The 24,161-nt window shown below is 34.5% G+C and overlaps 1 protein-coding gene across 1 annotated transcript in view; it reads right to left on the reverse strand.

Annotated features, from left to right (window-relative positions):
* hay (ATP-dependent DNA helicase hay) overlaps positions 1-24,161 on the reverse strand; it is a 72,007-nt gene that overhangs the window by 31,522 nt on the left and 16,324 nt on the right. The window contains exons 5-17 of the mRNA XM_089231747.1: positions 23,938-24,093; positions 21,005-21,079; positions 20,346-20,453; positions 19,475-19,668; positions 19,294-19,365; positions 19,033-19,139; positions 17,906-18,009; positions 17,239-17,311; positions 14,691-14,810; positions 14,337-14,539; positions 13,075-13,140; positions 5,966-6,102; positions 3,549-3,763 (exon numbers count right to left, since the gene is read on the reverse strand). Coding sequence (XP_089087873.1) covers positions 3,549-3,763; positions 5,966-6,102; positions 13,075-13,140; positions 14,337-14,539; positions 14,691-14,810; positions 17,239-17,311; positions 17,906-18,009; positions 19,033-19,139; positions 19,294-19,365; positions 19,475-19,668; positions 20,346-20,453; positions 21,005-21,079; positions 23,938-24,093 — 1,630 coding nt within the window. The remainder of the gene's footprint in view (positions 1-3,548; positions 3,764-5,965; positions 6,103-13,074; positions 13,141-14,336; positions 14,540-14,690; positions 14,811-17,238; positions 17,312-17,905; positions 18,010-19,032; positions 19,140-19,293; positions 19,366-19,474; positions 19,669-20,345; positions 20,454-21,004; positions 21,080-23,937; positions 24,094-24,161) is intronic.

Genomic DNA, 24,161 nt, shown 5'->3' on the forward strand with positions numbered 1-24,161 from the left:
AAAGATGTTGGTAATATAGGGAGTTATAATGAAAGTTACTAGCTGAAAGTAACTGCATGTTAAAGAATTTGCCACTAATTGGCATTTTGATTATTTCAAGCCCTGCTTATAAAAAAGTCAGAAAAAACACCAAAATTATTCATTATACGTGAATTTTGTTAGATTTGTACTGGCTTGAAAAATGACGCATTTAAGCAAAATAAACTATTTCACATGCATGATACGCATTTTTCAGTAATCTGAGCATTCTTAAATTTAATAGATTAAAATAATGTAAAGATTCAATGAATCTTGTGTAATTGAATACATTCTGGTATTTCTTATGCAAAGCAATGCGATAGTTTCTAGTCATCTATTGCCAAGCCCATATCCACTATATAAGAAAGCTGAAACATAGCTCAAAATACCTGGTAGAAACTACCTCGGAGCTTCAGCCGACTGTTCCAAAAGGCTTCTTCGGGATGATATGATGTTTAGGATGAAATCTATTTCAAACTTGAACTGGACAGGTCACCACTTTGGTTGGTTTAAAGGTCTCAACCTGACAGCTTGTGTTCGATTAAACAAGAGGCATATCCAAGGACATCAATTATAAATAGTTTTGTAGCATCTCAAATTATGAATAGTTTTAGAATTTAAATTTTTAACATTTTACAAGTTTCATAATTTTTTACAAACTTTTAACTTTTACATAAATTTAGTTTTACATATATTTTTGGAAAAATTGCATTATTGGCAAAGCGGCCCCCCCAGGCAAGGCTGAATTAGCACAAATTGCTTTTAGCCCTCCCCTCCTTTTCGAGTGCTAATCCTGATTTACGATTTCTCAAATTGGGCCTAATTTTGCAATTTCGGGAGTCTCAGTTGATGAAACGAAATATTGTACTATATCTGCATTGAGCTCCGATATACTTTTGTATGCCAGCGATCTCTTGCATAATCTCCCTTAGAAAATAAATATGATACACTGAAAACTAAAATTTTCAATCAATTTTCTGAATCCGAAGCTTCTAGATTTTAAATGGGGCCATTAAGTATTATGTAAGCAGATTTTCAGCCATTTTTGACCCCCCTCGACCCCCATCAGAAAAATTTCATTAGCAGCTTAGAATATTTCATATCTTCAAAAAGGGGTGGTTGATGACGTAAGCAACCTTCAACCCCCCCCCCCCCCGTCATCAAAAGTAAGCAAATCCGAAACCTCCCTTCCCCCCCCCCCAATGCTGACATAATACTTGAATGACCCCTAAGCTTTTGCAAGAGTTGGATTTAGGTAATAAAAAACCCAGCCATTTATTGTGTGAAATGAAACAACTTGTTGCAATGAATTTTCAGGACGACGCATTACGTGCATTGTGGTTACAGATATTCCCTATTTCAGTGCAACCAATTTCGAGCCACTGTTGCACTAGTAGAGCACAGGTCAGAGATCGTGGCACTACATGAAGAGATTGAAGCATTGACCAAATGTGATGCTCAGATGAATTTACCTTCAATTTACCTAAAACCTTATAATTATGATTCGGAAAACTACGTGAGCCAACTATCATGGTGACAGAGGAAGTAGGATTTGCCTTTTCATTTTTGATCGAAGCATTGGTATTAGGTATCTGCTTGAAACAGATGCTGCAGTTTTGGTAATTCCCAGGAGTGGGGTTCAAAAGAACCTAAAACCTACCAATTTGCAATTATATGCAACTAATGGATCTCAAATAAGAGCATTCAGAACTAGTTTCCAAAATTTAAATCTTGGATCGAGGCAAGAATATTTTATTGGAATTTCTTTGTCGTCCTTGGTGTGATAGCGTAGGGTACCATCTCTTATGACAGCAGGTTACCTCCAGCCATCCTGCGGCCAGTTTCATTACCCTTCACGGCACGTCACCCTGGGGTCATTTTCCAACAAGATAATGCCAGGCCCCATGGGGCTTGCATATCCTGCGTCCATGCTGTTGATACTCTCTTCCTTGGCCATCAAGGTCACCAGACCTTTCGCCAATCGAGCATGTATGGAACATGGTAGGCCGCCAGATTCGGGCACCCCAAAATGTTGCAGATCTGGAACAATTAATGAATGTCTGGCAGAATGTATCGCAAGATGAGATTAGGAATCTTTATCACTCCTTATATTGCCACTGGGGGGGGGGGGGGGTCACCAATTACTGATTTGAACATTCAATGTGCAATTGCTAGACATTGATGGGTTCTACAGCTTTGAGGTTTTAATCATTTCATTATTCTGTGTATGAGCATTACACTTTTAATTTCAATAAAAACACTCAATTTCTCCGTGGTGCTTCGTTTTCTTTGCAAAAGAGTACATTGTTAATATTAAGAATTTTCACACACACAAAACAATTCCCTGAGGTAAGCCATAAAATAAATAAATTGCTAAAGTTAATTTTTATTACAATTTAAAATATTTATACATTAATTAATATGGGAATAGTGTTAATTACATTAATAAATATTTTACTTTAATTGATTATCAGAAGTTTGAATGATTTTCCAGAAGCTTTGTTGTTTTTAATTTAAATACCTATTTAAACCAAAAAGACCTGGTTCTTTCCACCAACCCTGCCTCACGCACTATAAATCTCTGATGAAGTCGAACATGACTGGTTTTATTACTAGCATTGAAGTCACAACTACGAGAAAGACACTTTTACTACTTGGAAGGTTTGCAGCAAGAATGGCAAGTTCCATTTTTGGCACTTTTCAGTTAAGCTAATTTTCTTGTAGAAAAGAAATATTTTCTTCATTTGGTGCTACACAAAAGTAACTCCAGCAGTTAGTACTTGTGTTTCTCAATAGATAGAACCATTAGTGTAAGTAGGGGGAAACCGCTCAAGAGCCAAGATTATGGTGTATTTTTGCAATAAAAACATAAATCCCCCTCCTCTTTGGAACAAAAGAAAAATGTGATACCCCCCCCCCCCCACCTCCTTCAGAGATTCCTATACGCTACTGCAGAAGTTGTTTTCAACCTTTTTCTAGTTGCAACCACTGCTTGCACCCCTCGTAAAAAGAAGAGCACCCTTACGGCATGCTTGGCATACAAATGCATAAAATTAGGATGGTTTCAATCCTTGAATGCTATTTGTACAAGGTGTTTAATTGGGACGTTTATCAAGTGCTCTTGAGCACCAAGCACTCTGGGTGCTTTAGGGAGCACCATTGCGCTCACAAGCAATGAGTTGCAGATGCCTGTGCTACTGTATAGAGCTAACATCATTCATCATAAGAATCGAAGCAAGAAAGGGGCTGACTCCATCTTGGTCCAATAGAAGTAAAATAGAGCTAAGCCCTCTTTGGTGCTAGCCCTGCAATTCTACTGCTGGAAAATAAACAAATAGAGCTGATTAAAAAAAGGGCATAATAAAAAAATTGTGTCCAGCATGTGTTTGATATTACAATGAATGATAAATACTTGGAAAATCGCAGTAGATTGATCTGGAATAAATACTCCCATAGAAAAAAAAACCAGACTCATTCTCTGTTGAACAGCCAAAGTAAAACTCAACTGCTGTAAGGATAACTCAACTCACCTTTCTTGGCTCTCAGAATTCTGCCCAATCTCTGTGCTTCTTGTCTCCTACTACCACCATGACTAGAGATCTGAATGAGCACATTGGCCTCTGGAAGATCAAATGACGTATCCGCCACTTTTGATACAAATATTGTGTTCACTCTGGGGTTCAACTTGAAATTTTGAAGGATTTGCATCCTCTCATTCTGAGACGTTGGGCCATAAATGTATGGCCTATAAAGGAAAAAATGTATAAATCAATACAATAGGCCATATAACGAGATAATTTATAAACTAGTCAGTAGGCTACAGAGCATAAACAAATCTCTACTTCCTGTCAAAGAATTTGCACTTTGACAGGAACAATAACACGTTATAGCATGTCAAATTTTAACATGTTCGTGGCAAATAAAAACCTATAAGCATTAGTGAATCATACCAGGATCCTACAGAGAATAGGGAACTTTGGGAACAGGTACCTAGGATTTGTAAATCCCTGCATAAAGAAACTTGTACAATATGAGATTTTTTATGTTTAAAGTACATACACTGCAGAAAACAGATCGAAACTAGTATGGGAAAGTTAAGAAATGTGAACTTAGGTGGAACTTCTTGATAACAGGCACGCATGGATAAAAATTTTATGCGTTAATGGTCAGTGTCTGTTAATACATAGTTTGAAAGACATTGAAAAGCCCTGTTCGAAAAAGCCTCAAAAGTGTTTGTCAACAGGAGATACCTGCCGACAGGTATCTGTTATGGAAAGTTCCACTGTGTTAAAGATTTTATAAAATGAAGTGCTAGAAAAAATGTGAGAAATTTCTTGGGAGGATTGTCATAGCAGCATTTCTTGTGGATAACATGAAATGAAATAGCTTGGAAGTCTCCCATAAATACACAATGCAGTAAATACAATCAAGAAAAGCCCTATGTACTAAAATGTGTCAATTTTTCCTTCACACACATAGGCTGCTCAGAGCAAACAAATACTATTAAACATTTCGTGCGCCTAGTAAACATTTCCTTTTTTAGAGTTTTTATTGAACTTGAGCATGCTGGAAAGTTTTGTGTGTGAATAAGAGAATATTATGGACACCAGAGACTTATGGATAATAGATGTTCTAGTGTAGAAAGAGATGTTACAACCTCTATGAAACTGATTGGAGTAGAGCAGTTGTTGTGAAGTGAAACAAGAGATTCACGCCAAGTATCAAATTGGTTTGAGGCTGGAGGCAAACATCAATATAATTTTTTTTTCTCACAAATACGTACATGAAATTGAGCGCACACACAAAAATAGCATCTATGTGGCTCCAAGGGACAATTGTCCTTCCAGGAAGCCTACAAGGTTGATATCTTCTCTGTTTATACAAGCAAGAGAGAACAAAAAAAAAATGAAATAAAGTAATTTGAGCTGCTTAACATGCATGGAAATATGATAGGACATGAAAATGTTTGAGATATATTACCCTGTTAATACGCAAAAAGTGCTTTACGAGTGTTATTGTGCGGTGAAAAAATAGTAAGAACCATAGAACAATATTTTAAGGAAAATGGTCAATCTGAATACTGCTTGACAACAGCTGGACTATTATAAGAGATGCTCCTCATGTCCAGTACAAGCATAATGCAAAATAAAGAACAGTAGAGCCTCGATTATCCGGAGAAGCATATTAACCATGCTGCGAAAATTTCCATTTCATGTTCAGCTCTTCCCTACCCATGTTTTTTTTTCATTTATTCATGATCACCTTCCCCAACATTAGCCCAGATAATCAAGGTTGTTCTGTATTTCTGCTATAAATAAAACCCTGTATATCAGTAGTGTAGCTATCCTTCAGTGAGAGTATCTTTTTATTAGATTTTCTCATACGGATAATATTAATGTATACAGTGGATAGTCATTTTAAACAGGTAAAATACATAATACATCTTTTTTTTTGCAAGTTTTCTTTTTATTCCCGGTGGTTTAATCTTGTTTTTCGATTATCCGTGTTCACCTTCCCCACCAGAATAATAGCCTGGATAATCGAGATTCTACTGTACATTTCAGGCACCAATAAATGAGCTATTTGTGCTGTAATAATTTTTTTTTCCCAATGTAATTTTGTTGTCTCTTTGTATTTGTGTCTGGATTTATGTATATTAATGTTGTGCCTCTATGCATTAGTGAAGTTTCTATATATTTGTGTTGGTTTTATTTGTATTATTTTGTTTTCAATATACTTATGTTGTGTTTCCATGTATTTCATTGTGCTTTTTATGGTTGAATTTGTGTTCAGCACACCAAATTACATGAGAAATGAGCATTTTTGTTTCGAACGCTGAAACTTCCTAAAAATTTGTTGTCCAGCATAATTTGTCTATTCAGTACATCAACAAAATATTAGTCAAGAAAGATGCTAAAAATAAATAAATATATTTTTTCAAATATACTTGTTCATCTCGATGGCATAATGCTTCAAAGCAAACACGTTATCTGAGAATACTATAACTTTGTCGTTGCGGTTCTCATGGTACCGTACTAGAAACTGGCATATTCTAAACTTGTTAGGATTCATGACATACAGTAGCTAGATGATGATTTGAGAGAAAGAAAAACAAATAAATCAAAAAAACATAACTTAAATGCACATGTTAAAAACAAAATCATGAATAAAAGAATACACTATAGTATAGCTACAATACAATCTATTGTGCTAAGTACAATATCATGGCACCTTCCTCCCTCAAGTCACCAATGAAGTCAAGAGGTTTAAACTTGGGATTTTTACCTTCAAAAAAACCTTGATGACCACACAATGGCCAAAAATTTTCCACCACAGCATGTGAAAGGTACAAATAAATGCATTTTGCACAGCCAAAGCAGTAGAAAACTGATATAGGTTCACGGAAGGAAATTTGGGTTTACAACAAGCTACTATACTTCAATATTTTGATAAATTTTACTCAAAAAAAAACCTAGTCTAAAACACTGTGATTGAACAAACCTTTCCATTTCTATATTTTTAATGATCTATGCCAGGAAGACCAACTTCTTCCGGTTCAAGGGTCAACATAATAGTCAACTGCAATGTCACAGGCCCTATTAACGGCACCACTCCAGTGTATAAGCCACACTCGGAAAACTTGCAGATTTGTATATGCCATAAGAAAACTGATGAAACACAGGGAAATTAAGTCGTTAAACCTGGGCTTTGCATTTATCCACTACTTTATAAACTTTCTGCGTATCTGGTGGCTTTCCCAGCAAGATGCAATGCATCAAAAAAATTAGTTTTTTCAGCAAATTATTTCATCCAATATATTCATAATTTGAATTTTACAGACAAAACCAGATTTGTGATGTGCATGTATTCTTATTTCATGAGCTACCTCCTTTAATCAGACTATACGTGGTTTAATTTGAAGTGGCAATGTGGAATGACACCAACATGCTATGTCGAAATTTAAAAATGAATGGTACCCAGGTTTTGGTACAAATAATCATGTCCAGGTGTGCAAAAAAGGTTTTTCTTTTTTCAAAATGGTGCAACATTAACCCCACTATCAAATATGATATTTGATACTAGAGTTGATGTTGCACCATTTTGACAAATGAAAATTTGATTTTTGTAGTAGGAAAAATTACTTTTGTAGCAGCAAAAATTTTGTTTTTGTAGCAGCATTTATCAGTTTTGTAGCACTTTAAAATTTTGGCAGTAAATAAAATACACAGTTTTTACATACATATATGCAGTAGCGTACACAGGATTACTTTTTACTTTAAAAAAACAGTGTTATCTCAGCTAAGAAGAGGGGAGGGTGCCCCCAAGGCAAAAATAGAGATTTCCTCTAGAAGAATGTTTTTTTTTTAATTTTTAAATCAAAAATTTTTGAGAGACTCCTTGATATTTTTACATCCTCTACAATATAAACAAATGAGAGGCAGAGACATTTTAACATATGGTAACATTTGTAACACAATTGACACGTTTAAAAAGAAGTACGATAAGCATGTTGGGGTAAATCGAGAAGCTATTCATACTTAGAATAAGACAACCATAAGTACACTTTACGGGCATTGTATAATATTTTATCATGTGTATATATTGTTTATAATGTTTCTAACTACATTTTTAATTGGGTTGCTTTATTTTTGAAATATATGACATCCATATTTGTTATGGGCATCTTTTTCTCAGCCACTTCGTTGGGCATTTTGCTTGTTGTGGTGTTGTATTTGTATTTCAGTTTTCTAAAATAATTGGAAAATGAGTGCTTTAGATTTAGCTTGTTGACTTGGTAATCACTAGAACCCAGAAGTTTACGCAAAATGCCATAAATGTCTTTTTTGCTTATTTTCAAACTTTTTTGGTAAAAATGCCTTTTTTTTGAAATTTTTGTACCATAAATGCTTATTTTAACATATTTTTAAGTTTATTAGTGAATTTCAGAGGCCATAATCTGTAAAACCAAGTCCCCCACCCCTTCCAGCCCCATTTATACGCAAACAAGTGATCTGAGAGACTGAATGAATGAACGCCAGAACTTTGCCACTGGACTTATCCCGTTGCCGAGATCTCTTCCAGCCCAGCTTCATGGCAGAGTCTGGAACACTTTATTTTGTCAAAAAAAAACATACAACATTTTTGCAACATATTTTCCCCGGACAATTGGGTACTGTCGCAATTAACAAATTTTGTGGTGATTACAGATGAGATGGGATTGGGAGTTGGAGAAAAGTTTCGGGGTTTAGTTAAGACGGATGAATGTACACATATTAGGATGGAGGTATGTTTTAAAAGCAATTGAGCCCTTCCCCCATGCCATCTCACCTGTTATCTTACACTTGCCATATTATATACACAGGATACAACAAGAAAAAGAAATGAGAATCTTATTGTGAAATAATATATATTAATATATATATTATTAATATAATATTATTGAATTGAATTATATTGAATAATATATATAATATATATATATATATATATATATATATCCATTGGAGTGAGTCGTCTCGCTCAACACCTTATTGGTGAACAAATGGGCTTGCGAACTTGCGGATCTGAGAGACTGATGTTACCATGAATTAACTTTGCTTTGACCGAATGGTGTTAGACGGTTGAACGTTGATGGTTGATGTTCGGACCGATGATTGTCCCAAGAGGTCATGAATGGACATCATGCCTCACACAAGGCGGGGTAAGAGCAGACAGGGCTCTAGGTCCACGTTGTTTCGATGTTATTTTTTTCACCATAATTTTACTGAAAACAGCCATGGCTATTTATTTTACATACATATTCTTTGGTATTCTATTAAACTGACCAGAGTTGCCCTGAGGGGTGTATGTGACAGATGCAGCCACATGGCCCCGCGCTTGAAGGAGTCCCACATATGTGGTAATATTAAAAAAAAATTAATTTTTTTACAAGTATAAAACTTCAACTATAGAAATGATGATGATTATTCCAAATAGTACAACAACAAAAAAAAATAGAATTATTCGCAATTCGAGGTTGCCCCACAGATCACTTTCTCTACCGGGATGTGGATAAAAATGCAGTTATTATAAACTAATTAAAATAATAGATTAAGTGCAACCAATTTTTAAGCTAGTTTTGGGACCCTTAATTCCTTTGCTATTATTTTTTCTTCCTGCCAAAAATTATAAAACCCTGTTTTTATTGCCTATTTTATTCATTTTCTGCCTGTCTATTTCGATCATTTTTAATGCCTGAACTTCCGGGCTCTAGTAATCACTAATTTAAAAAAAAATCACTACAGGATAGACTTGAAACACTCATTAGAAAAGTAATTATTTCTCTTGTTTTTGCTGCTTGATGCAAGTCTAAGTTTTGTTTTTGTACTCTTCAGTTTCAAGCATTTTCAAATGTTTTATCTTGCTTCTTTTACTTCAGAATTTACCCATTTCATATTTAAAATGATAAGTGTTTCTTTTTGAGGTTGCTCTTGATCATTACCTCAGTTTGATACAACATACTTTGAGATTATTTCTTTCGCTGGATCATTCTTAGAATATTTATTAGAAGTTCTAAGAAATTTATTAGGATGATTAAAAACTATAGAATTAAATTGTCTTTAATTTAAACTATAGAAATAAAAACTAAAGAATAACAATTAAACTATTAGAAATTTAATAAAATGATTCTATTTTCACAAAAAATTCAATCTGAGTACTTCAGTTTTCACTCCCTATTTTTCACTTATTTCGATTATTTTGTTACTTTTCTGGGATTTACGTCACATTTGCTTTTATTTGTCACTTTTGCATGATTGTACACACCCTGAATTTACCAAAGGCTTTTGCATCACAACTCCTGATGGTGATGGTGGATTCATCATTGCTGTTTTCCTGTGCGATAATACATTCTTTCGCAAATCTTTCCATTCTGTTAAAGGATAGATGAATGTTTCGCCAAGTAGAGCCAGTCAGGGTAAATAGATGTAATTTAAAAAATAATTACCATAAGGAATGCATAAATCAAAGGAGTCAACTTTTTTCATAAAGAAATAGCTGATAACAGCGATTGAAGGTTTTTCGTAGTTCTGCAGATGAGCGGCAATTCACAGTTTGACCCCATTTTTATGGGATCCAGAAATTTTGCCTCCGACATTTCGTCCCAGACTTTTCGCCCCTGACATTTTGCCCTGGTATGTTTCGCCCCCAAAAATTTTGCACCTGCCATGAACACATGAGTGACCATATAAGTGGATGAGTGAGAATGAAATTGACTTTAGGAGTTAGTGACCGTACAAATGACTAAGTGAGTAACCAAGTGATTGACCATAGGAATGATTGTATGAGTGACCAGGTGAGTGGCAGTATGAGTATCCAAGTGACCAAGTGATTGACCATATGAGTGACCAAGTGATTGACCATATGAATATCCAAGTAAGTGACCGAGTGATTGCTTGTACGAGTTCCAAAGTGAGTGACTTAGGGCCATATTCACCGACATGGTTTAAACTGTAATCACAATTTTTTGATAAGAAATAAACATAGATTGGGTAAAAACCTGAATTTGAACAATCCGTGTCGATCTCTTATCAAAAAATTGTGACTATAGTTTAAACCATGTCGATGAATACTGCCCTGAGTGATTCACTGTATAAGTGACAGAGTGAGTGATGAAGTGATTGCCGTATCAGTTACCAAGTGACTGACCACATGAGTGGCTAAGTGAGTGTCCAAGTGATTGGCCATATGAATGATTGTATGAGTGACCATATGAGTGATCGCAATAATGACCGAGTGACCATAATAATGACTGAGTGGGTGAATGTCTGCAAAGATGATTCCCCTCTTCATCCCCCTCTTATAGGTGGTTATGTTGTACTAAAAATGGGCCCTAATAATTTGGAATTTCAGTGAAACATAAAATACTTTTTTCCAAATTTATGTTGCAGCTAAAATTTTTCAACATAAGCTGGAGTATAACAATCCAAAGGAAAAAATTAAAATTCCCCCACTTAATACATACGGCAATGCATTTTTATTATGCTTTGTGCAAATTTCTGCCGCATACTCACCTAACATTTTACACAAGGGGCGAAATGTCAGGTGTGAAATGAGATATCCAGTCCAACTCACATAGTTGCTCACTTGGACACTTATACTGCCACTCACTTGATGATTCATACGATCATTTACTTGGTCACTCACTTTGTTACTCCTGTTGTCATTCCTACGGTCACTCATACGGTTAGGGCAGGTAAAATGCCAGTGGGTAAATATCCAACTCAATTGATCATTCATGCAGTCACTCATATTCTCACTATATAGCCATTCATGCCATGACACATACGGTCAGAGCAGGTGAAATGTCAGGAAATATATGTCCAACTCACTTGATCAAGTATAGGGTCACTCACTTAGTCAATCATATGGTCAGGGCAGGCAAAATGTCACAGATGTCCAGCTCACTTGATCACTCATAGGGTCACTTACCTGGTTATTCTTACCATCAATCATACGTTCAGTCATACGATCGCTCATGCAGTCAGAGCAGGTGAAATGTGAAAGGAGTAAATTTCCAATTCACTTGATCACTCACGCAGTCAGGGGAGGCAACATGTCATGGGTAAATGTCCAACTCACTTGATCATTCATATGGTCACTCACACGATCATTCACATATTCACTCATACGGTCACAGGTAAGGTCAAGGTACGTGAAATGTCAGGACGAAATTTCCGGAGGCCAAATGTAGCAGGGGGAGATGTCGGAGGTGAAATATCGGGGGTAAAGGTTCCGTGAACCATTTTTATACAGTCGGAAGCCAGGGCGCCAAATCCTGGGGAGGGGCTTCAAGCTAATTCCATTTGTGGCCCCAATCCAAACTTGCAGGGAGGATAAATGATGTCATCGAAAAGTCAGCTTCTATTGTGACGCAACTTCAAAGTTTCTCAAGGGAAATTTTTTTTCAAAATTTTTCGGCACAAGATGGTGCAGAATTGAAGAATTTTGTCATTTTTGTAGCAGAATGTAGCCAATGCCGGAAATTGTAGCAGCTTGTTTTTTTTTTCCACCCCTGAATATGACACATTTTTTCCCCAGAATCTGCATAGCTTAGTCAGTTTTTTAGGTGCCATTATGAGTTGGCATCCACTTTGAAAATGTTCTGCCACTGTGAGCAGAACACAGACTATGTATTCAAATACTAATACAGAGGTCACAGCAGGCAGCTTGCCTCAACAAGGTGGTGGAAAGAGTCAGAAAAAAATGACTATAACAAACGTTATAAACAATGTGTTTTCAAAAAGGCAGAATGGTGAGAATATAGTAAATTATTTTCACCACTAAAAATTTATGAATGTAAGTAGTTTGTTAACCAGGAAGTTCTGCTATTGGAACCAACAGTTCAAATAAATGATCACAAATTTAATTTGATACACATTGTATTTACATGTACCTTGACTGAGGCCTCAAAAAAATCACTATGCTGGTCACCTAATTTATGCAAAAGCCTTTGTTGATTTTTAAAAAAAGGCAAAACTTTGTTTATTACGAACACAGTAACTACCTTAGGAAAGGGGGAAATTATAAAAATGTTGATTTCAAAGAGTTTATGTGTGAGCAAATATATGAAAAGACTTATTTTACTTGTCCCTTACCAATCGATACTGGTGTCGATTGGTAAGGGAAAATGGGCAGGGAATTTTTCTCTAATAGGATTGTTAATAAATGAAATAGCTTACCCCTGGAGGTAGTAAATTGTAACATAACTGACACATTTAAAAAGAAATACGATAAACATTTTACGGTAAATCGAGAAGCTATTCATACTTAGAATAAGAGAATAAGACAACCATAAGTATTCTTTATGGGCATTGTATATAATATTTTATCATGTATATATATATACTGTTTGTAATTGCATTTTTAATTGGGTTGCTGTATTTTTGAAATATATGACATCCATATTTATTATGAGCATCTTTTTCTCAGCCACCTTGTTGGGCATTTTGCCTATTGTGGCGTTGTATTTGTATTCACATTGTTGAAACAATGATAAATTTGATAATTTCAACTAACCATTTTCTTCGAAGCCCTGGCACTCAGATACTCTCTATAAAATTCTGGAGTCATGGGGCACCACACCTGGAAATAAAAAAAAAATCAATAGGCAAAATTAAATAAAAAAGTCTAGTTCAAAGTTTGAATTTCTATTCTTTTTAAACGCTTTCAAAAAGAAAAAAAAATTACTCATTTTCCTAAAAATTTCCTTTATCAGCACTTTTTTTTAACCACAAATATATTTAGTTACATTGGGCCTGCTTTATTGGATGACTTGCCTACATAAAGAATCAGAGTAAAAACCAAAATAAATCATCATAGGAACAAATTGTTAGTCTTGGTAACATTTCTCTGGCCATAGTTGTAGTTTGACATTGTTTATTATCTTACAAATAATTTTAATGTTATCACAAAGAGGTTTTCAACTATGAAAAAGATAGATGGAAACATGCTGGTCTCAAGCAAGAATTCACATCCAAGCGTTTTTAGAGGCTACCATACCACAAAAAAAATTTATCAGTAAAAAAAACATTTGAGCAAAGAAAAAAATTCTTTCTACCATCTTGAGCCCTCTCTCATGCTTTAGTGCTTGGATGCATAACCTCCACCTTATGGGCTAAATGCAACCAGCTAAGGGGTTATATCTGGTTGACGAAAAATTACAAAAAAATACAGTGGATCAAGCTTATAACATTTCCACTTGGTATGACATATTTGTGATATATCCCAACTATTACTAACACTCCCAAGATTTCTTGTTTAAAGCATACCCCCCCCCCCCCACACACACACACACAATTACATTATTTTTTAACGAAGGTTTTGTGAAAAAAACATTATAAGCGAAATACACTGTATTTATCATGTGTGTATTGATACAGGATACACTGCATCAATACACACAACATGATAGGTACATCAGTCTCTGACTCATGAGTAGCAGCCATATGATACAACTGACCCATAGACTGAAAAGGTTGTGTAACCCTGCTTCAGAGATAGTTCAATATTATAGATACTGTCAAACCGAAAGATACCCAGGCCACATCGCCATATAGCAATATCGGCTCATTGTCCACACGGACTGGATACCTCTGGCAATTTATTCATAAAAAAGCATACATTACAATCATAACTATAAAATCATAATCTAAGTATAAAATCAATTGCGAGATCTATTATAGATACCTGTTTAAGGCATACTGTAAATAAGAAAAAAAATGGAATTTACTTGTTTATATTTCAAATAAAAGTGCAATGCAATTATGGCCACCACCTACCTCAGCACACTGGACTTTGGCTATATAACCATTGTTCTGCAGCTCAAGCCAGTTTGCTTCATAAAGTTTAGGACCTATCAAGAAATTCAAGTCTGCAATTTTCTCATCTTCTCGGACAAGTGTTGCAGTCAGACCAAGTTTACAATGAGCTTGGACGATTGTCAAGACTCTCCTGAACATCTTTGCTGGGATGGTATGGACCTCTGTGTAATATAATTCAGCAACTTCAGTTTTACATTTAGAAATCTGATATTCAATTACAATTTGGATCAGATGTTTGATTATGAAAAAAGTAGAATCAGTAATTTTTCATACAAAAAGTTTTGAGAAGAGAAAGAAAAAATTATTATTCACCATCAAGTAACATTAGACCCCATTCTTGCATCTTTAACCAATTCATGACCTGCTCAGCTTCCCAAGATCGTTTCTGCATGTGGCTGATCATAGAATATGTTGTGATGCAAACCTTGCAATCTGAAGAAAAAGATATGCATTAATTTTTCATTTATACCTTATGTAAGGTAGATAGAAACATTGAAAAGGGAAAAATCTTGTCTGCATATAATTCTCAATTTGATAAGACAGTGTACATGACTTAATGTGATCTCATCTGGACTCTAGGTTTTGGATAATAAACCAATTAATAACTATATTCATAAAGTACTGAAGATAATAAAATGACTATATATCCAGTATTGTGTGGAAAAGGGGTCATTCAAGTATTATGTCAGCATCGATGGGGGAGGGGGTTTCCAATTTGCTGACTTTTGATGATGGGAGGAGGGGGGGGGGGGGTTTGGATGATGATTACGTCATCAACCCCCCTCTATGAATGAAGATTTGAAATATTCTTAATGGCATTCTATTCGGTGCGGAAAAAACCTTTCGATGGTTATTGGGCACCTGAACTAACATTCTACTCATTGATAAGTCCCCTACAGAGCCATTTTAATGATCTCTAAATGTTTCATGGATCCTTCAAGTGCTATGGAAATGTTTCCGGGCCACTTAAGTGCTCTGGGACTGTGCCATGAATCACTCAAGTGATCTATAATTATGCCAGGGATGATTTCAGTAACCTGGGAATGTTCGGCGGGTAACTTGAGTGATGTAGAACCGCACTGGAGGCCCCTTAAGTGTTCTAAAACTGTGGCATGTCACTCAAGGGATTTCTAAATGTTCCACGGATTATTTAAGTGTTCTGTAACTGCGTCACAGGTTACTTAGGTGATCTTTGAATGTAAAAGTGATCTTTGAGGCCTACTTCAGTGATCTGAAAATGTGCCACGGGCCACTTAAATGCCCTGGACTTGTGCCACGGGTCATTTAAACGATTTGTAAATGTGCCGTTTAGTTCATTTTTACGAAATTAGGTTTGAGGGGGGCAAGCCACATCAGATAACCTTCAGGGCCACATTTAGTCTGCGGGTCAAGGGTTTACCATATATGGCTTACAGAGTGGGTCGCAATGAATTTCTTAAAAAGAAATTTGAAGTTCTTAGCTTTCAAAATAGCATTGAAATTAACAGAAATGGATTATAACATATAATGGTATTTTCTTTCCAAATTTTAATTTTTTTAAAATGTTTTTACATTAAAAAACATTTTTTTCGTCTGGGGGGAGGCGCACGAGCCCCTATGCCCCCTCCCGCATATGTTTATGATCCCACCAATATGTGTTAGGAGGTAAAGGGCAGTGATGACGAAATTTTGCTGACAAGGGGGGGGGGGGGTCAAAAATAGGTAAACATTTGCTTATGTAATACTTGAACAGCCCGAAATGAGAAAGCTCTTTTTTTTACACAAAACACCTCCCATAGACATCAATTTTTTTCTTAACATTGCTCTATTATTCTTGAAAATTTTGAATGCAAAATGTTCAATTGTGCTGCTGTATTCTGCTGACTTATTGTCAGAAAGTTATCACACTATTCTAAAACATAATTTTTTTCATCTAAATATAAGATTCATGTCGTCTTTAATTTTGATTATTATGAGGGATTAGAATAGAATTGTTTAATGTGAATTATGATACTTTTTTAATGTACAGCACAATCCAAGATCTTTTGAGCAAAGTTTTTCAGCAAAGGATCTGTGAAACTGAACAAGAACTCTGATACAAATACAACACAGCAACAGGCAAAATGCCCAGCGAGGTGGCTGAGAAAAAGATGCCCATAACAAATATGGATGTCATATATTTAAAAAATACAGCAACCCAATTAAAAACACCATCACAAAAATTATAAACAATGTATATACACATAATAAAATATTATACAATGCCCATAAAGAATATTATGGTTGTCTTATTCTAAGTATGGATAGCTTCTCGATTTACCCCAACATGTTTATCGTATTTCTTTTTAAATATGTCAATTGTGTTACAATTTACTACCTCTGGGGTAGGTTATTTATTTTAAGTTATTATAATTATATAAGTTTATAATAATATATAATAATATATAAGTTTAAGTTATTCCATTTATTGATAACCCTATTAGAGAAAAATTATCCCCTGCGACACCATAACCTTGCATTGTCCCTTACCAATCGATACTGGTGTCCCCTTGTAAAAGCAGTCGATTGGCGGTGTACAAAAAGTTCATGGTCCATCCTATCCATCCCGTTGAAAATTTTGAACACTTCGATCATAGGGCTGATCTGATGGGCCTTATTTTTATATTTCATTTGCAATTTGTAGCCACTATAGAGAATCCATTGCACATGCTATATCACATGTACATGGATCACAGCCACCACTATGACTCAACGAGGAATGTGTGAATGGAGCAAAAATTATAATACCTGAATGATAACATTACCCCCAGTTCCAATGAGCTGCGTTGACTGTATCAAAGGATTGTTACTGGCACATAATAAATAAAGGTAAATGACTAACTTGTTGGTCTATCTTTGGCTTCAGAGGTAAATCGACATATGACACTATCATCTGCTGTACTCCAACACTTGAACTAACAAAAAAAAATTAAAATACCAGTTCTTTGAAGAAAAAACTTATTACACTAATGCATCAAAAACCAATGAAGTTATCAATGATCCAATTAGTTCAATAAAAATATTAACATTAGTATATTATATAAAGAAAACTATGCGTACGTGATTAGAATAACAAGATTTCCCAGGTGTTAAAAAAAAATCATACATTTTCAAAGTGAGTGTAACATTCTTTGTGAAGTTAGAGAAATTTAAAATTATTTCTGATTGCTAATGAACGCTTCAAAGTATAGAATAAATTTTCCATATACTGTAACTCATGGTGATTGCTAAAAATAATATTGCATTCCAGACTGAAATTATTTTATTTTGTAGCAAAAAAAAAAATTCAATAATTTTGAATTTATTGAACCATCAAACTTTCAAATTATTTCACAAGGGGGAAACCTCTAGAATAGGCTGGAATAAGAGTTTTAGCGGTTATATAATTCTAGCTGGTTAGAATTACATTTTTTTAGATATAAGCATTTCAATTCATTACTAGCTACACACACTATGTCCTATTATGAAGTGCCTCATCAATTTTTGATACAAGTACATATTTCTCTTACTTGAGTCTTCCACTGTTCTACAGAAACACCAGAATTACACAAAACAAGACACTTCTTGTTAACAGTGCAGCAAGCAGTGACACCAACGAGTGATTTGCCAGCACCTGAAAAAGAACAAAAAAAACCCTTTTTTTTACACACACAATGTTTAATTTTATTTGATGATAATCATGTCCTTTGTGGGTGTAATTTTTACGTAGGCAGATTGTATGTAATACAACCGAAAACTGACTTTCCCTTAAAAATTTTGTAACACATGCTTTTTAATAGTGGCTAGAAATATGTTTTATCAGTATCAGACATTTAGTGCTACCCTTTTTCATGGACAGGTGGACTCATTTAGTGGTCACTTGAGAACTTATAGGATAAGATCATGGTGTGTATAGATGTTATATTAATATGACTGGTTGAACTAGTTTGCGATTTCATTGTTATAAAGTCTTTCGAGTCTGTCGTACAAAATGAATGTATGATTGGGGGGAGGAATAAGAATTTCCTAATGTCTATGAAGCAAATGATAGTTATAAAAGACGTTTTATTTTTTTTAAACTGGAAGTAAAATAAAAAAACAAATGCTAAGATAGAAAGTAATATATTCAGACAAAAATGGAAGATAATTTTATTCACTATGGTTCAGTCATTGATTCAAGTTAGAAAACGTTTAATGTAAATTTGGTGACATCAACATTGCAACACACCAATATAAAACATAAAAAAAGTTATTTGAGTTTATTTGCCAGATCAGGGTGCTGCTGAGTGATGATGATAAAGCGAAGCCGAAAGAATGCTCTGCGCAAGTGCAGAGTCAGTCAGCTCATCCTACTAGCTGAGTGGAAAAACAGTACTAGTGTTAGACAGGTACTGTTATTCCACTCATTCAAATTTAAAACATGCCTGGAACCAATGAAAACCGGCTGGTATAGTACTGCTCTTACACTTCTTGTTTAAATCTAATTTATCGAACTGATTCATAATAAAAAAACAGAAATCTAACTTGTACTTTTCTTCTCACAGATACATTTTCTTTTTAAAAAAAGAGCGCACACGAATTAAAAAATATAGCAAGTTGTAGGAAAAAAATTGGCAGAAGGAAAGATAACATTCAGTGAAAATGATTCTCCTCTTACCGCAAGGTAATACAATGACTCCTGACCTTGCCCGACCATTTCCAAACATTTTTCTTAGGCTCTTCTCTTGGTATGGACGCAAAACTGCATTAGGTTTTAGATCAACGCTACACGTATAGAGAAACAAGTAAAAATAAATATTACAGAGAGAAGAAAAAAGACAAAACTTCCACTAATTTTATTATATTAACTGAAAATGTGCATATATCATCTACTACACATAATTAAGAAATTTGAATTAACACATAACCATAAACTTACTCTATGTTAGGGTTGAGAGTGTCATTCTTGAAGTCATATTCAGCAAGCAGAGGATATTCCAGCTCAATACATCTACATGAACAAAAATTATTTTATGTTAAAGTGAAATCATTCTGACAACTTATTCCTTTAAGTTATGTTTCGCATACAGAAGAAAAATTCATGTCAATATAATACTAACTTCTTCTGAAGGATTTCAATTTTCTCTTGATCTACCTCCACTGAAACAACTGCATGGTCCTCCTTCTCCTCTTCTTCTCTTTCTAATTTTTCATAGAAGTTGAAAATGTCTTTTGGCACATCATCATTTTTTACATCACTTGTTGTTTCTGATGATCCTTGCTGTTCTTTTGATGCAATCTCACTTACACTTGCCTAGAATATCATGGTCAATATAACAATAGAATTTTTATTGACAATCTCATAGATATTCAACTGATTCCAGAAAATGAGAATTTTTTTACTTTGTCTTGCATGTGCCTAGCCAATCTCTCTTAAGCCGGTATTGCACTATAAAAGTTTTAGAAAATTTCATTTATTAAACTTGAAAAGTGCAACAAATAAGTGCATTGGTTACTTTCCAGCGAATGTAACTGATGCGCTTATTGGTTGAATTTTCCAAGTTTTATAAAAGAACCTTTCTCAAACTTTTATAGAGTAATTTCGGCTTTAACCTAAAATTTAATATTTTGACTCATTAAAACTTGAAATATTTCAATTTTCATACTTAGTTATATTTAAAAATATATTGATTGCAGCTTTTTAGCATCATATATAGGCTACCTTTTTTGTTATCATAATGAACAGCACATAATGGAATTAGTACATAAAGAATAAGAAAATGCTGAAAATATATAAAAAAAGTTATCCAAGAATCAATTTTCCCGGATCATCTTTTTGGTTGGATATGCACTTGAATTCATCCACATGTAATAAATTATGTGTAACTACATTACTTGACATAGTTCTTAACATTTTGTGACTACATGCATGAAATTCAAGAAAAGACATTGAAAGTTTGGAAAATGAAAAAAAAAAACCTAAATTCTAACTTCAGTGGATGTAGTGGCCTGAGTACTAATTTCATCTTCAATGTCAGCATCTCGTCTGAGGCGACACTGCTGAATAACAGGATCTTTGAGAAGTTTTTGCAGCACTTCCTAGAAATAGTTAGTGTGAATTTATATGCTTTTTATTGCATTTGGAAAATATATATATGACATTTCTATGCATGTGTTATTCATATTTTCATACGTAAAATTAATACAGAACTGACTCGCATCATGTTTGAATATTTCAAACAAGCACATTTATATATATACCTAGCTATTACCCATGGCTGTACTCAGGGGTAATTTTCGGATTACCAAATCCACATAAGACACCTTTAGGGGTTGAATTTAGAAAAACCTCTTAATGAGTCTCCACATGATAAAATAAAATAACTAACCAAATTTGATATTTATAGCTTTAGTGGTTTTGGCTCTGTGATGATGAATCAGTCAGTCAAGACAAGTTATTTTATATGTATAGATTAAGTTTTAAAAAATTCAAAAAATATTCAATGAGCATTTGGTGGGTGTATGACTTGTTCAAATTCAAGATTTTTTTCCATCAAAAATTCAAAATTTCACAGATAAATGTTTTGCATTTAATCAACTGCAAAAAAAAAAAATTATATTAGATAATGAGAATCATCATATTTACTTACTGGATAGGGAGACTCGATAAAATAACGGTTATGCTTCAGGACCAGCTTAACTTTTCCATAGCTCAAAGTGCAGAGCTAGAACAAATGGGAAAAAAGATTAATACAGTTCATGCCCCTTAATATAATCACATCTGACACACCCTGCTTCATATCTCAGATATTGGAGCATAAACAAGGTAAGCAACATGCAGCAACATCATTGTCCCCAAGCAGAATATAATTTAATGTCAGTCTTTCCATGCAGAATAGAGAAATCACATCTACATACTGTTCATAAAACATAAGTGCTTCCTTTCGTGGATTCTATCACTGATTGATAATTTTAAAAGCAGTTTTATATTTTCTTTCTGAAGACATATTTAATCAGAGGAAACAATTAAAAAACCTCAAAATACAAAGCTGCTGACGAAAAAACTTAGTGTTTACAGTATGGCTGTTGATGGTATACAATAATGATTATACAGGAATTCCGGCAACCTATACTCTGTTCGCTCTAACTTGGGTCCTAATGTAAATAAACCGCTGTACCAATTATTGATATCACTCCGCATAATTTATCTCTATTGGTTGTAATTTTACCCGCCCCTTTATTATGTGTTCCGAACACGTGCGTTTTTTCCTCAAACGTGAGATTGTAAATTCGTTATGAAGAATTATCGTGGAAAATTTTTTTTCACTGTTCTCCAAATTTTGTTGAAATAAAAACTGTTGATGACACTAATTAAAATAGATATATATATATATATCTCCCCAAAAAAAAATTCGATAAGGTATTCTGTCGTTATCATGGCGCACTCCTCATGAGTTGGGATGACAGGGATCCAGCCCGGACATTGCCTGTGACAATTCTTGTCATTTTTTTAGGCTAAAAGTTTACTATATAGAAGGGCTGTTGAAAGGTTGGCCTGAGGACCCGCCAAAGATCACAGCCTGGGGGGTAATGCGGTAGGCAGGGGGGGGCATGGTTGTTACAAAAGTTTGTGTGAGTTGTTTATTATTTTACGGCAGATAGTGAGAAAAAATCCTCATTTTTTTCTTATTACTTTTTTTCCTTCATAATTTTACAATTTTATTTCTGAGCTAATTTATGCCGCATGATTTTCCTGGGCTGGATATGCTACCAATTATAAGGTGAACAAATTATGAACAACTTACTGTTGTGTTGACGCTTTTTATTTTTCTTGCGAGTCTGTATAATTAAATATTTCATAATAATCCACGGGCTGTAGCAGTTCCAATTTGACAAGAGAGTCATCCACATTGTTTCGTTTCTTTACTTCAACCTGTTGTTGATATCCTGTTTTTGTCAAGACAATTTCGGTTTTTTATCTGTGCATAGGTTGCGAGCCATGACCCCAACATCCAGCAACAGGAGCCCCTGGACTGGGATCTTTAACAGGCCCCCAGGACTTCTTACGAGATCTATAGTGTCTGTCATAATGAGGCTAACTGAATCAAAAATGTGCATTACTCTTTCAAACCAAATTTTCAAATCCTCAGACTTTTTCAGCTCACCGCCTTTGACGAAAAAATTATTACTTCCTCCCAACAAGCTGCTGCGAATTCTTTTGAAATGCGTATATTCACCACGAACGATAAGTGACCCCCCCCCCACACACACACACCTGTATCCAGTGTACGTCAAAGTGTGTGGGTGAGAAAAAAAATCTTGTTGACATCAACTTTGTTTATAAGAGTCCAGAGAAGCTGCAAAGAAATGAATTTTCAAATGGCTCTGCCAAACAAGATAGACACACATATTTCATTTATGTTATCAAACGATAAAGAAAGCAGCTCTTTTTCTTGCAAGAACTCTTGAAGAAACAAGTGTATAATTCCAAATCTGTTTGCAAATAGGAATAATAATAATAATTAAAAAAATGAAACTTACCTTAAAAAAGGGGACGGTAATGTTTGAGTGAGAAAGCCGCGTATCTTGTCAACACTTACCCTGGAGACATAGCAGCAAAAACGCTTTGTGACTGATCTTTAAAAAATATTTTTTCCCGTCTTCCAGATAACTTTGAAATAATATGTAATAAATATTTTTAAAAAAATAAAAATTATGAGGTATTTTATGATATGAGGGGCAAACGACAAAGAACTACATTTTTGGCGGTGTTGCACAGTAAGACAAGGTGAAATGTTCTTCAACCAATCATTTTGGGCATCACACACATGCTATTATTTACATCAGGACCCAAGTTAGAACGTACAGAGATTAGGTCATCTCCCTCATAAATGTTGCCGATAAACGCTAAGTAAACAAAGTCACATCTTTGCCAGTTGCTTAAATGTGATCACCTCTTTTTATGGCTGCTTGACGGAAATTACCACGGCTGCCCTCTATGGGTGTTTTCCCTAAAGATAACGGTAGTCATTGACATCACGACGTGAAAGCTCACGGAAAATCTAATTTTCTGCCAAAATCCAGAGAAATTTTGACAAATCAGGAGAGCAGGAGTAAGGGTAAAAAATCCGAAGAGTTGGCAGGTCTGAACTTGAACAAATTTGTCATTTTGGTTTTTGGGCATCATAAAACTCTGGAAGAAAAATTTTCTTCAAGTCTTACAACTTTAAACCCGTTTTGTTCATGTAGAAATTCATATACAAAAAAGTTAATGCATATGATTTGAAATACAATGTGATATTTTTAATTTATTTGAAATAAAAATAGCTTCAAAAAGTCAGAAAATTACATTTTTTAAACACAAATTTTCTTTCAATGGTTTAAAAAAAAAATTTTATGGTATGTTTGTCTTAAAAAACGTTTTTCTAGTTCTTTGAAGTATATCCAGGCAATGTTTTTGTTTTCTGACATAAAAATAATTGGTTTGTTTGATTAATGTTTTCTTGAACCTAAAAGATAATAAAAAAGTATATTTTGCAATAAGAAATAAAAAGTTTGTTTAATAAACATTAGTTTCACATACTTTGATGAATTCTATGATTCCATCAGGAATTGTTGTTTTGCTGAGACGTCGTAAGTATTCTATTATATCTTCAGTCTGCAGACCCACAGAGACAGCAGCATACAATGAGTAGGCTGTGAGGCGATATTCATGTATGTGCTCTGGACGACATACAGGCTAAAAACATAAAAAACATATGAATTAAACCATAAGCAATATAAATGCCTAGAGCACAAAAGGCATCC

This window comes from Pholcus phalangioides, unplaced genomic scaffold, assembly GCF_987345545.1.
Source record: "Pholcus phalangioides strain wild (caught in Gottingen) unplaced genomic scaffold, Ppha-v1.0 ptg000004l_1, whole genome shotgun sequence".
NCBI lineage: Eukaryota > Metazoa > Arthropoda > Arachnida > Araneae > Pholcidae > Pholcus > Pholcus phalangioides.